The following is a 14,498-nucleotide window of genomic DNA, read 5'->3' as shown; positions in this document are numbered from 1 at the left end:
AGGTCAATAAAGACAATTTGTTAAATGTTATGTACAATCTAATTTACCAATCTTTCCTTAATGAATTTTTGGATCTGTGTACTGTAAAGATTACAAATAAGTACATCCATGATTTTAGAAAAAAATTCTGTAGTTTTACTCCTTGCTTGACAGATTTCATCATCGGGCAGCTTTTTCTTCTCCCAATGAGGGCTTGAGGATATTTTAGTCTCTGAGTTCTTAAAAACTGGAAACTCTGTTTCCTTTATTGTTGGAGAATAATTTGGAAGTGAGTAAAATACTTGGGTAACCTTTCCATCTATGTGTCTATCGATCATCTATTTATGTATTCATCCATCGTCTATCAATGAATCTATCTATAGCTATCTTAGAAACAAAATAAAATAATTATTTAGTAGTCAGACATGTCCCCAGAAGTATATGTTTTCCTGAAGTCAGTATTTATCACGTCCATGAATTTCTTTGTACTTGTATAGCACTGCATTTGCACGTATTTAAACACTATAGTGGTGTGTTGCATGTTTTAAAACTCTCTGTGACGTCACCCTCTTTGCCTTCAGCTAGTTTAGTGTGGTTCTCAACACAACTAAGAATCGTCCGTGTCGGTGCAGCTCGGATTCATTGTATCTGCACCATTGTATAGGATTACGTTGTCTGCATATACCGCGATTTACCCCTTTTCTCCTGGTGGGGAGTACAGGGTTTTTCCCCAGTTTGTCTGTTTTAGAAGCAGCGTTGTCCCTGAACACGCTTGTGTGTGTAGCTCCCTGTGCTCACGCAGGAGCATTTATCTCGGGCCTATAGACCTGAAGGTGAAACTGCCGGTTCTGTGGTGCGTCTGTTGTCAACTGTATCAGCCGTCACCAAAGTTCCTTCCAAAGCAGTTGTACCAATTTGCGCTCCCACCGGAAGTGTGCGAGACTTCTTGTTTCTGCTTCTCCGTGTCCAGAGTCCCAGGCATTTTCGTTTTGCTAGTCTGCTGGGTGTGAAGTGATACCTCGTTATGGTTTTAATTTGAATCTCCCTGATTACCTGTGAGATGGAACACCGCTTTACGTGTATTGGCTCTTCCGGTTTTCCCTTCTGTGACTTGCTTATTCATCTCTTTCGCCTGTTCTTTCTATTGGGTTGTTTCACTTTCTTATTAATTTGAAGTTATTTGTGTGTTCTTGATATTAATATAAATCTGTGTTTCTGTTCGTTGACTTAGAGTTTCATGATTGCTTTTGATGTATCAGAGTTTCATTTTCTTCTGGTTTATTAATGAGCACGGACTTCATTTACATTACTGGTTGATACAGAAGTCTCAGCTTGTTAAAGTGCGACAAAAAAGAAGTATACTTTTGCTTTTAGAAGGTGCTTTTACCAGAAACAGATACAAACAAACAAACCAAACTCAGGAAAACAAGAAAAAACACTTCTTGGATTCTTTTTTTTTTTATTGAGGCATAATTGATATACAACATTATATTAGTGTTTGACATTTATATCAGTGGCAAAATGATCATCAGAGAAAGCCTAGTTACCACCTGTCGCCGTGCAGACTTAATACAATATTACTGACTGTGTTCCCCGTGCTGAGCTTTATGCCCCCCATGACTTATTTGTAACCCAAGTTTGTACTTCTCCATCCCCTTCAGCCATTTTGCCTCTCCCCCATCCCCTCCCCTCTACCGAAATAAAAGTCTCAAAATTCTTTAAAAGATCCCTTCACTTTCCGTAGATTGAGTGTTTTATGAGGTTGGCTTGTGTTTTCCCCTTTTCTTCTTTAAAGGATCCCTTCACTTTCCGTAGATTGAGTGTTTTATGAGGTTGGCTTGCGTTTTCCCCTTTTCATCTTTAAAGGATCCCTTCACTTTCCGTAGATTTGAGTGTTTTATGAGATTGGCTTGCGTTTTCCCCTTTTCTTCTTTAAAGGATCCCTTCACTTTCCGTAGATTGAGTGTTTTATGAGGTTGGCTTGCGTTTTCCCCTTTTCTTCTTTAAAGGATCCCTTCACTTTCCGTAGATTGAGTGTTTTATGAGGTTGGCTTGCGTTTTCCCCTTTTCTTCTTTAAAGGATCCCTTCACTTTCCGTAGATTTGAGTGTTTTATGAGATTGGCTTGCGTTTTCCCCTTTTCTTCTTTAAAGGATCCCTTCACTTTCCGTAGATTTGAGTGTTTTATGAGGTTGGCTTGTGTTTTCCCCTTTTCTTCTTTAAAGGATCCCTTCACTTTCCGTAGATTGAGTGTTTTATGAGGTTGGCTTGCGTTTTCCCCTTTTCTTCTTTAAAGGATCCCTTCACTTTCCGTAGATTTGAGTGTTTTATGAGATTGGCTTGCGTTTTCCCCTTTTCTTCTTTAAAGGATCCCTTCACTTTCCGTAGATTGGAGTGTTTTATGAGGTTGGCTTGTGTTTTCCCCTTTTCTTCTTTAAAGGATCCCTTCACTTTCCGTAGATTTGAGTGTTTTATGAGGTTGGCTTGTGTTTTCCCCTTTTCTTCCTAAGTGGCGTTTCACCAGCGTGTATGTATATATATATTTAGATATCTGTCCTTCAAACGTATAGTCTGATATTTGACTCAAGACTAAAGTCTTCCACCTCCTCAAAAGAAAACCTATTCACTTTTCATTATTGTTTCTGAATTATCCCTTCTGCCTCTCTGCTGGGCATCTTATTTTAAATAGAGAGTGGCTTCTGGAGTCGTCCTTTCTGTCTCCTTCCTTCCTCCCGTCCTTCTCGTCTCTTCATCCTTCCCTACCGAGTACCCACCCAGTGCATCTCTCTCGTTGGAATTGTCCTCACCAACTTCTTCCTTACCCACCCTGCTGTGCATATCTGCAGCTCAGGTAGACTGTCCTGATCACTCTGTTCCCCCAGCCTCCTCCATGGCTGCTGACTGAACTTCACCGCTGCGAAATTCTCTTCAATCTTATTGAGGTCACCATTCAGATATTACCTTATTTTTTCCCTCCTGTTTCTTGCAGCAAGTCTCCTTTATAGAGAAACTTCCCGTGTACTCAAGGCCGCTATCTCATCAGAGCCACCCGCATCAGGCAACTCCAGCAGCCCAGCCCCAGACCTCTCTTTAGCTTTCATCCGCCTCCCACCTGGGGAGCATTGTCCCTCGGTGCTGTTCCTGTGACCCCTGACCCCTGAAGGATGCTGATGGTGAGAGGGCAGGGGCAGACCTGGAGGGAGCCACGCCATCCAGATGCTGCTTTGCAAGTTTGGTCCAGCAGGTGGGGGCAGGCACACTCTCCGTGCAACCTGCGACCACCCTTGTTCCTGATCGGGGGCTGTGTGTTTGTGATGTTGCCACGTGGGTGTGTCAGCCTGCCACTTACGTGCGCTCACAGAGTCCCCGCTTACCTCTGCCTGGAGCTCTGCTGGATATAGGGGCCATCTCTCTGGAACTGCAATTTGGGCAAAGTTTGTGCTCCTTTAGCCTTCTGCCTCGATGGCCAGCAGGAGGGCATGGACTTGGGGTCATAGCTGCAGAAGAGAGAAGGGGGTGGCTCTTCGTGTTATGGCTAAAGAATTCTGTGGTACCCATTCATACCATTCACATCATTGACCCTTGAACTCTGCACACCCCCAGGGCAAAGAATGGGCATTGCCTCTCCTCACATCTGACCGTCCACTTGAATAGGGCTTCAACTTACCAGCCTTTCTCTTCACACTGTCCTTGAAGGAAGTGATTGTTCCTTTGGAGGGTACAGAGAACGTAAATCATTCTAGACCTTGACCTCTTCTCATTGGCCCGGATCTGGCTGAAGACTGACCTGCCCATAGTTCTCTGAAACACAGTGCTTCATAAAGTCTGGTCCCTGGACTTGAGGCCCTCATCAGCATCACCTGGGAACTCGTTAGAAACAAAAATTATCAGGCCTCACCTCCGACCCACTGAATCAGGAATTCCGGGGCTGGGGCTGGGCAATCTGTGCCGTCCAGGTGAGTCTGATGAACTCAAGTTTGAGGACCACGGCTCGAACAAAAGCCGAAACTGCCACCGTGCCTTTTCCAGCTGTCCCGAGAGAGGCTGTTGAAAAATATAAAGGCTCCCTGGAGACTTGGGTACCCAGTGACAGGTGTCTAGACTTGGTTTTTGTATTTACTTTTCATTTGAACTCAGTATTTTCCAGACCTGTTTGACCATAGAATTCCTTATTCCCGTTACGGGCTCCTGGTCCTGCCTCATTCCCCTCAAAACCTCAGTATCTGAAACTCCACACGTCTGAGATCCAGCGTCTGTGAACTTGGGAATCATCACATGGGCTTCTCCTGGCTTAGCGTTTCCCTGGGGTCCTGGCTAAAGCCTCAGAGAAGAATCACAACTGCACTTGTTCAGACTGAGGGTTGAGGTGGCTAGGGAGAGGGTTGTAGAAAGAGTGTGGACTTAGAGGCGGGTAGACCTGGTCGGGATCCAGGGTCCACCACTGACTAGCTCCATGAACTTGGGAAAGTGACCTTTTTCCACAGGGCTCTTGTGAGGAGTAAACGAAGCCAGGTGCACAGGACGGAACCGACATGGGGTTTGCAGACAGAAGACCAGGATGCTAGTGATGGTTCAGTCATCTTCCGACTTGACACCCCTGGCCTCAGTTTTTCCATCAATAAAATGGGGGAGTAATAATAATAGACAACTTACCACGTGGTAGTGATTAAAATTTTAAGCAAATAATATATATGAATGATCTTTGTAAACTGCATAATGCTACAGAATGTTCGGCCGCTATGTCAGATTAAACCGTGTTTTCAGAGGCTCTGTCCCTTTGTCTGGCACATAGTAGGTGATCGGGTGATTTAGTTGACTTTCACTCAAGCACAACCCCAAAGCAGTAGCGCAGTGCTTAACCCTGAGGGACCTTGTTCCAGCTGACAGATAAAAATGAATTGAAGTAGCAAAGGCACTGTTTTATGTGCCGTCTTTCTCAGGATTGATTTGTTTATCAAAAATTTTATTTATAAGGAGCACAAAAATAAACCAGCCCAAACTCTGCAGGACGTAACAGAGGTTCTGAATTAATGAGGTCCAGATTTATGAGGGTTCAGAATTGTTACTTCCTTTTCTTAACTCTTCTGTTGTCGGGAGGGGCCGTGGCGGGGCAGTGACCCCTCCACACGCCCCTTGTCCATTTCTCCTTCATCCCCTGATGCTGATGAAGTTGCATTTTTCCAGTACTAGAGTTGGATTTCTGGAGCTGTGACATGGCTTGGGATATGGGCAGAAGCCTCTTAGTTCAGCTCCAGTAATTCTTTTCTATAAAACTCTGGGTTGTGAGTACATTATTTTACAGCAAGCGAGTTCCTTATGGAAAGCTGTGTGCCCTGAGGAAGGAGGTATTTATTCCGGAGTGGAGGGCATGAGGGAAACAATGGCAAAATTCTCTTCTGTTCTTCATGCACTAGGATCGCGGTTCTCAGTGTTTGGTCCCTAGGCTCGACAGCATCAGAATCACCAGGCTACTCGATAGAAAGGCAAAACCCCGAGTCCCATCCCAGATCTGCTGGTTCAGAAACTCTGGGGGCGGGGGGGCCCAGCAGGTTTGAACCTGCCCTTCTGGTTTTTTTTCTGATGCACACTCAGGGTTGAGAACCTTTGATCTGGGAGAAGGAAGGAAGGAACGGGGCCAGCCAGACGTCACTCTTCAGAGGAAGGATGCTGGAGTCCGGAAGCTAAATAGTGGGTGGTGCTGGGCACCCACGAGGACCCCAGCAAATGTCCTTCGCACCCACCTGAACAAACTGAAATTCAGTTGTTTATCCATTTACCCTAGGGCCATGGTTCTTCTTCCCTGTGGCACATTAGAACCACCTAGAGACCTCGTTAAAAATACCCTGACCAACTGAACCAGAATCCCTGGAGTGGTGTCGGGACATCTTTATTTTGAAAAGCTTCCAGATGATTCTGACACACGCCCATTTCTGAGATCTAATGCAGAGGGTGCCTCGCTGAGAAAAAATGATTTAGGTTGTCTTTACATTTATCATAGATTTTTCTGTTGGAAATGTATTTTACCTATTTATATTATAAAAATTACATACTCATTATAGAAAAAAAACTTGGAAAATACAGAAAAGTTGAAAGGAGAGCAGCAATAAGACTCACGTTCCAACTATCTAAAGGTGGTAGTCAGTATCAGGTGTGTTTTCTTTCAATCTGTTTAATACACTGGTTTGCATTTTTTTACAGTGTGATCATACTTAATATAGCATTTTCTACCACTTTTTTACTTAACATTACATCTTAGGTAGTCTGTACATTGTAATAATTGTAAGTACAGTTTTTAATATGCTCTTGTGGCAACATGACAAAAATACAGCTTTTCTCCATTTTCACATGTGCATAGTTGAAGATGGTGTTTAGAGAGGACTTCTTTTCTTTATAATGCCTATATTTCAAGTGTATTGTGAAATCCTACTTTGATCAGAAACAGAATATTAACTCTTTCTCTTCTCTTTGAATGTCTTCTCTCAGGGTCCTAATCTGTCCTTGGACTTTTCCTCACCCCAACCCCACAGGTAGATGGATAGATGAGGCTGATGAGGGATAAAAATCTTACTACAGAAAGTCGAGAGAGGAAAACACATAAATATTTTCCCAGTGTTTTAGAGCCACCACCCTACCTGTCAGCCTCAGTGGATGTTGGATTTCTCCTAAGCCACAAGGCTATAATTCGTAAGATGAGGTGTGATTCATAAACATACACACACATAGAGCATTCTGATCAGACCTGCACTTCTACGCTTTGGGAAGAAAGAAACCAAAGGAATAAGACAAGAAAAAGAAAGAAGGAAGCTGGGACAAAGGAAAGGATGGTAGGACAAACAGACTTAAGTTCTGATGTGCTCAGTCAGAAATGCCAAAGTCAAGCCCTTTTTCCCACCTCTCCTTTTAACATAAGCTTCCCAGAACTTTCTTCTTTGTTGCACAGTTATATGTGCATGTATGTGTATGTGTGTGTGTGTGTGTGTGTGTGTGTGTGTGTGTGTGTATATATATATATATACACACATATATATGTGTACGTATTTAAAATGGTAATATATATAAAATATGTAATACTTATATATTACATACTTCATATATACTTTATATGTTTATAATATATATTATATATAAATTTATAAAGTAATATATATATATTTTTTTCCCTTGATTGCTTCTACCTTCTGACTCAGCTGCTGATTTGAAATTAAGTTCACCGTCATTGTTGGGTGAACTGGAGCAGCAATGTTTGTCTTCTTGTTGGTGTCATGGATGCGCCAGGTAATTCTGCCCCATCTTCTTACAGGACATTATGGGAAGGATGCTTACCGAAGTGGAGGACCTGATCTCCATAACTTCATCTCATCTGGATTTGTCACGTTAGGAAGAGGACACACGAAGGGTACAGTGGAAACCATTTTTTACTAAAATACAGGGGTTGCCTAGGGAACCCCAATCTGAAATGTGAAGATGGTGTTGGAGGCCAGAGGCTGGTCCAGGACAGGATAAGTTGGGTGGTTTCCATGGCTGCTTATCCTGGTGACATGTGTGGCTTCTGACAGGAGTGACCAGGAGGTCACAGGTGTGACTCTAGAAGGCAATAATAGACTTCCAAGAGGTATGCGTCCTGCCCCGCCCACGGTGTGGAGCAGGACACAGATGCCAGTGGCTCCCCGTGGGAGGGGACCGCAGGCGGCATGGTGGGAAACACTGCCGACGGATGTGGCAGCATCTGCAAAGTGTTCGTTCTCTTCTTGGCTATTATTCCTTTCCATGTGAAAGCCACATTTTATAAACTGCTGTCAATGTTCTGTACTGTGGGTCTCGAAGCCAGCACGCATGTCGAGGTTCTTGGCGTCCTTAGTGTGTCTATGTAAACTCTCCATGATGGGCATACAAAGGTGGAGGTTACACAGACCTTCAAGCCACACGCTGAACGTTAACGTGGCATTTCTGCTGAGCTGCTTTATGACCTAGCTGACAGCTTGCAGAGCATCTGTGCAGGGGGTGTGTGGCATCTTCGATTCTGTCTTTTGTTTAAACAGAGTTCTACTAGTGTTGTGAGCTTTCTGTCATATCAAGAGTGACTGGATCCCTAACTCCTTTGATTACCTTCCTAACACCCGTGTACTGTTATAGACAACTGTGAATTCTGTTGTAGGGGTGGTATATCCCTGTCTTCCCCTGAAATATGTGTTTGTTTTAAGTGTGAGTGAACAAGGAACTTTGCAATTTTTTCTTACATTCCATGCACCCAATTTTTAAATTCCCTGTGTGATGTTTGTTCATCCTATAGAGAAAAAAAAAATCTGTATCTGTGTATGTATTTTCTGTTGTGTCTCTTTGTGTCTAAATAAAGTTTATCGAGGATACAGGTGGCATTTGTGGCTACTAAGAGTTGCAGAATCAAATTGGGACCAGATGGCTTGGGAAGGGGAAATGGGCCTCACAGTTAACTGGTAAAAGACACAATCCTTGACGTACTCATATCAACTCAAGCCTGGGAGATATGACCCCCGTGTCATCTGCTTTGTGATAATTATCTATCACTGTGAAACCAGTTACTCTAAAATGTAGCATTTTCAACCAGTAATAAACATTTCTCATCTCACATAGTTTGTGTGGGTCAGGAATTTGGGAGCAGCTGAGTTGGGTGCTTCTGGCTTGGGGGTCTCTCATGAGGTTACAGCCAAGGTATCAGCGGGGGTTGCATCAGCTGAATCGGGCTTGACCGGGGCTGGAGGACTTGCTTCCAAGGTGGCGCACTTATATGGTGCTGGCTGTTGGCAGGAGGCCTCAGTTCCTCCCCATGCCATTCTCTCCAAGGTTACTTGAGTGTCCTCACAGCATGGTGGCTGGGCTTGCCCAGAATGGGTGATCCAAGAAAGAAAAAGACAGGTGCCACAGTGTCTTCCATGACCAAGGCCATGGGTTACACATCAGCGTTTTCACCATATTTTATTGGTTACACAAGTCAGCCCTGTTCAGGATGGGGGACTACACAAGGGTGTGAATATTGGGTGCCTAGTCTCATTGAGGGCCACTTTGGAGGCTAGTTACCACACCCCCATGACCCACGGAGCAGAGCTACAAATTGGGATCTTTCCAACAGAACATGGCCTTCTCAACTGCAGTGCTTTCTACCCTTACTTATTACTAAGGCTTCTCAACGGCAGTGGCTTCCCACCCTTACCCTGCCCCTTATAGCTGGTCCAACCTGAAACACCCAACACTTCAATCAGTAGAACTCTTTATATGTATATTGTAAATGTTATGGCTTTGGGTACACACATTCATTCGACAAATATTTCATGAGGCCTGGCATGCACTAAGCAATATTCAGAAGTAAAACAAAATAGAATCCAGCCTTGTGGAACTCCTATTCCATTGGGGGAAGCAGACAAAATAAACCCTTGATGCTAAGTGCAGGGAGAAAACCTAAAGCAGGTGGAGGGGGCGGGGAGCTACTGTTGTCAAGGAAGACCTCTCGGATGAGGGGGTAATTGAACAGACTCGCCTCCCAGGCAGGGGCATCAGGAAGGCCCTGAAGTAGGTTTCTTGTAGATCAAGAAATAGGAAGGAGGCCCGTGAGTGAAGCAGGCTAGAAGGAGGTGAGATTGGAGCCACAGGGGAGCCCGATTGATCGTGTATTTATGGGTGTGGCTGTGAGGCTGCTTTCAAATGAGCGAGACCTCCATCGGAGCACATACAGGTGATTCCTCTATCCTTCTCTGTCCTTGCAGTCACTGTCACCTGGGCATCCAGGAGACTGTACCCCGCCCAAGCGTGTGGCGGCTTTGCTGTGGCCTCTGCTTATTATTTCCCCATTTCATCTTGTTCTGTGGTCTCACCCAGCCCTCCTGTGTGTGCATGGCCTGTCCTCGTGGTCCATCACCCTGACCAGGTCCTCTTCTCCATTCCCTTCCACTCAAGAAGGCCTCTGAAACCCCCTCTTTCCGGGAATGTGCCTTGCGTGTATTTTCGTATTTAGATGCTAAGAGATTGGGGAGGAAGTGGCGATTTGGAAACGGGGGTTCCCTTCCAATATCAAGACCCTTTATCCCTGCTCAGCCTAGATCTCTGGAAAAGGGCCAAGCTCTGTCCTGGCTTCCTTGAGAACAAAGCAAGTTCAGCTCTGAATGGTACTTCTAAGTAAAGCAGCCCCGTGTAAATGCCCCGTGGGCAGGGGACCACTCAGAGACATCTAACCCGGGGCTCTTCCGCATCATGCGTGTTTGATTCTCTTCCTTTTCTTTCTTTATTTACTTTTGCTTCAACTCCAATTACTGCCTTTCCGGTCGCTCCCCCTTTATTCCTTTTTTTGTTCCTGCTTCTTACGTGTGCCTTAGGCCTTCTGGTGGTACCTGCCCACAGCATAGCCCCACCCTGACTCTCGGAACTTGTGAGGTAGCCAACACCTGTTTTAGAAGGTGATAGCATTGACCCACCGACCTCACCACTGAGTTGAACGTGGATTTCTGTCAGACTCTGATTATCGGAGAGACCGAGCGTGGGTGGTCTTCGTTCTGAATGGCACTGAGAAGCTGGGATGCTCCCGGTCCTGTGCTCCGTTTTGGGGGTCCCAGAGGCATCGCAGAGAGACGTGCGCTCCACCTCCAGTGGGGCTCCCCCAAATTCAGACAGTGGGGTTGAGGGCGCATATATGTCTGCCTGCTTTATAACAAGATTCACAGGTACATGGATAATTAAATTCTTCGGATGAAGCCTAGCTAAGTAGATATTCTTTTGTTAATGGGCTGGAGAAGGTGAGACATTAGAAGAAATAGAATTCTCACCCTAGGGGCTTCCTAACCACCCAGGCCCCCTGCTCCATCTCTATCCTGTTGGGAGACCCCACATTTTAGCCTAGGGGGCCACACAGTCATTGGCCAGCCTCCTAGGTGGCATAGCACTGCCTTAGGCTCACGGGCACCAGAATTCGTACTTACGCCCCCTTTCAGGACTTTCTAACTGAATGACGTGATCTCACCTTTTCCTATAATTCTTAACTTTTCCTTGTATTTTCTCCTTCTCCTGGGGAACTAATTCTGCATGTCTCCCTGCTCTGATTTCTTCTTTGACCTCCTGCTTTGCTCACCCCTTCGGGTAAATGGGAGTCAAGTCTCAGGAAGATACTGATCCAGAGGAGCCATGAGTTTAGACCAAGTTTCCCCTATAACTTTTCCTCTGTCAAGAGCCCCCCAGACTCTCCCGCGGGAACCCAGGGCAGTCTTTAAGGGCACAGAGGGTCCACTCGGGCTGCCACGATGAAAACCCACGGATAAACGCTTCTCTTTACCAAGCAGTTACTATGTGCCGGCACTGTCTTTTTTTTTTTTTTTTTTTTTTTTTTTTTTTTTTTTTTTTTTTGTGGTACGCGGGCCTCTCACTGTTGTGGCCTCTCCCTTCGCGGGGCACAGGCTCCGGACGCGCAGGCGCAGCGGCCATGGCTCACGGGCCCAGCCGCTCCGCGGCACGTGGGATCCTCCCGGACCGGGGCACGAACCCGCGTCCCCTGCATCGGCAGGCGGACTCTCAACCACTGCGCCACCAGGGAAGCCCCGGCACTGTCTTATTTGCGCCTTTACAGTAACCCCACGGGAGAGCTCTTGTCCCCATTTTTACTGGTGAAAAACTGAAGCTGGAGCCGTTGAGTGGCCTGCCCAGGTCAACTGGAGACAGTTAGAGCTGTTTTGTCCCATCCAGACCTGCTTCCAGAGCAGGTACTCAAGCCCCACACATCCTGTCCTGTGAAGACGGAAGGGCCGAGGTGGGCTGGGCGGTGGGTCAGCGGGTCCCACATGTCGTGAGCACTCAGTGACTGATGGCTGTTTTATTAGAGGACACACTTTACGAGACAGGAAGTCACAAAAAGAAGACGGGCCGGGAACTAGCACCACCTTGTAGATCAACTATACTTCAATTAAAAAAAAAAGATCAGGAGTTGGGGCATTTACACTAGATGAGCACGGTCTGTCCTTCCAGAAAGGAAGCTCAGTCTCTTCAGATAATTATTCAGGGTCTGTCTCAGTGAACACACCTACGGACACCCTCTGCTGTCCAGGCGCTTTGGTTAAAAATCTCAGACAGGCTGGCTGTTTTTGAGTCTGGATGAAAAAGCCTGAAGATGAAGCTCCCAAGGGACCTACTGTTAATTCCCTTGATCTCCACCCGTGTAGCCCAGGCCACGCCAGGCCCAAGTCCTTCCAGGTGGTGGTGTCAGCAAATGCATCTGATCTGTGCTGACCGGCTCTGTTCCTCGGGTCCTTTCCACCCGTGTGTGTGTGTGTGTGTGTGTAAGGGACAGACAGACAGAGAAATCCCTGAAGCCTTTGCTGAAAGGTAGGAGCCCCAAAGTGACTCCCATTGGGAGGAGGTAGGCACTGCTGCCCACCTTGGCCGTTCATGCCTCCATGTCGGCTCGCGGGCTGAGCATCTGCTCTGTGCCACACACCCTTCTAGGCCCTGAGGATGCAGCAGGCAGACTTTACCTGCCAGAGAGAGATGGCAGACATACTGAAAGAAAGAAGGAAATCTCTGAAGTATGTCAAAAAGGAGTTAAAAGTGATGGAGCAAAATGAGAATGAGAGAATGAAGGAAGGAGTTGCAGTTTTTAGAAAGAGCATCCAGAAGGCTTCAGAAAAAACACTGGCATTTGAGCAAAGGCTGAAGGAGGTGAAGGGTCAAATCGCCTGGATTCGGGGGTGGGAGGGTTTCCCAGACCAAGGGAACAGCCACCCACCGCCCACCTGGCTGGCTGGTGCAGGGACAGCCGTGAGGCTGGAGCGGATGGGGCCTGGGTGTGGGCAGTAGCGGGTGAGGTCAGAGAGGGGCTGGGCCACCCAGGGCCTGGGGGTCACTTGAGGATCTGATTGCCACTCTGGGCAGGACGAAAAACAAGATGCTTTGGGCCTGAGGTATTAGGAAGAGGGGCGTCTGTGGGAGGGCCAGGGTTTCGGCAGAGGCTGGGGGTGAAGTGAATTCAATCTGACTTCATATTAAGTTTTAGATGCTTCTTAATCACCACGTGGAAATGTCAAGTTCGGGGGAGTTGTCCTGCCTGGGGATGTAAATGGGGGAGTTTCCAGTACATGAAGCCGGACGCTGGGTGAGATCAGCTAGCGGGTGAGCAGAGGCTCCAGAAGAAAAGATGAAGTTGGGGAGGTGAGGAGGGAACTGCAGAGGAGGCCAGTCAGGAGCAGGCAGCCAGGAAGCAAGAAAACCAGGGCTGGGGGAAGCCTTGGAAATCAAGTGGGAAGAAAATCCGTGTTTCCGGGAGAGAGCCATCAGCTGTTTTAAACTGTAGAGAGGTCAGGGGAGGTGAAGCCTGAGAAGTGACTGCGGTGTGACTTGTAATGTGGAGGTCATTGTGAGCTTGGCAGGGGCAGTTTGGGGGTGGTGGGGGAACTCATCCATCCAATGGACGCAAGAGGGAATGGATGACACCTGGGATGTACTTCGACACGATCAGGGCAAACTGAGTGACGGGAAGAGAAGGGTTCATCGTGTTCGCCTCTCTATTGCAGGATATGTTTGAAATGTTCCATAATAAAAAGTTTTAAAAGATTGTTAAAATAAGGGGCGAAGAGGAATAGGAGACTGCAGGTACAGACGACTCTCTAGAGTCTTAAAGTGAAGGAGAAGGGAGAATGAGGGCAGTAGCTGGAAGGCAGCATGATATAAAGAGAGGTTTGTCTTTTTTAAGATGGGAGAGGGGCTTCCCTGGTGGCGCAGTGGTTGAGAATCCGCCTGCCGATGCAGGAGACACGGGTTCGTGCCCTGGTCCGGGAGGATCCCACATGCCGCGGAGCGGCTGGGCCCGTGAGCCATGGCCGCCAGGCCTGCGCGTCCGGAGCCTGTGCTCCGCAACGGGAGAGGCCACAACAGTGAGAGGCCTGCGTACCGCAAAAAAAAAAAAAAAAAAAGATGGGAGAAATCGCAGCATATTTGATATTTGTTTGCTGATAGGAAGGATCCAGTAAAGAAGGGGAAATTGATTATGCAGGAGTGGGGGATGGTATATTTCAGAAGTGGCATCCTTGATAGGCGAGCGACTCCTTGATGGAATCGGTCACCGGTGGGGGCGGGGGGGCGGGCCTCGTCTAAGGGCAAAATCCACCCAGAGTTGCAAGCAGGGTATTTGGCTACAGGTGTGCGTGCAGGTGGGCGTATGGGATCCCTGCTCAGTGATTCGAGAAGCAAGGTCATCCACTGTAAGCATTAGGGTGACCAACCATCCCAGTTTGCCCAGGACTGTTCCAGTTTTAGCCCGGAGAGGCCTGTGTCCTAAGAAACCCCTCAGTCCTGGGCGAATGAGGTCACTTGGTCACCTTAGTGAGGACGTGTGAGCAGGCCCAGCCTGCCTGGTTTCCGAGCATCTTCCACACCCATCTCTAGAGCCCAGAGAAGTGGGTTGAAGACGCTGCTGCCTGTTAGCTGGCACCTGCACGGCCTCAGAGAGATGGAGATAAGGCCAGGGCACCAGAAACTGCTGCCCTGTGGGGAGCGTCCCAGACCCCACCGGAA

At 47.1% G+C, this 14,498-nt stretch overlaps 1 protein-coding gene across 4 annotated transcripts in view; it reads left to right on the top strand.

The window, feature by feature from the left end:
* SHISA6 (shisa family member 6) overlaps window positions 1–14,498 on the top strand; it is a 236,621-nt gene that overhangs the window by 110,173 nt on the left and 111,950 nt on the right. For 3 of the 4 annotated variants that reach the window (XM_059046621.2, XM_067021104.1, XM_059046620.2), the window contains exon 3: window positions 7,279–7,374. The exons of the other annotated variant lie outside the window; for it this stretch is intronic. In XM_059046621.2, the coding sequence (XP_058902604.1) occupies window positions 7,279–7,374 (96 nt within the window). The remainder of the gene's footprint in view (window positions 1–7,278; window positions 7,375–14,498) is intronic. 4 annotated transcript variants of the gene reach the window in all.

This window comes from Kogia breviceps, chromosome 19 (genome assembly GCF_026419965.1).
Source record: "Kogia breviceps isolate mKogBre1 chromosome 19, mKogBre1 haplotype 1, whole genome shotgun sequence".
Lineage (NCBI taxonomy): Eukaryota > Metazoa > Chordata > Mammalia > Artiodactyla > Physeteridae > Kogia > Kogia breviceps.
The sequence above is the reverse complement of the archived record's forward strand: the minus strand, read 5'-3'. Positions and strand labels throughout refer to the sequence as shown.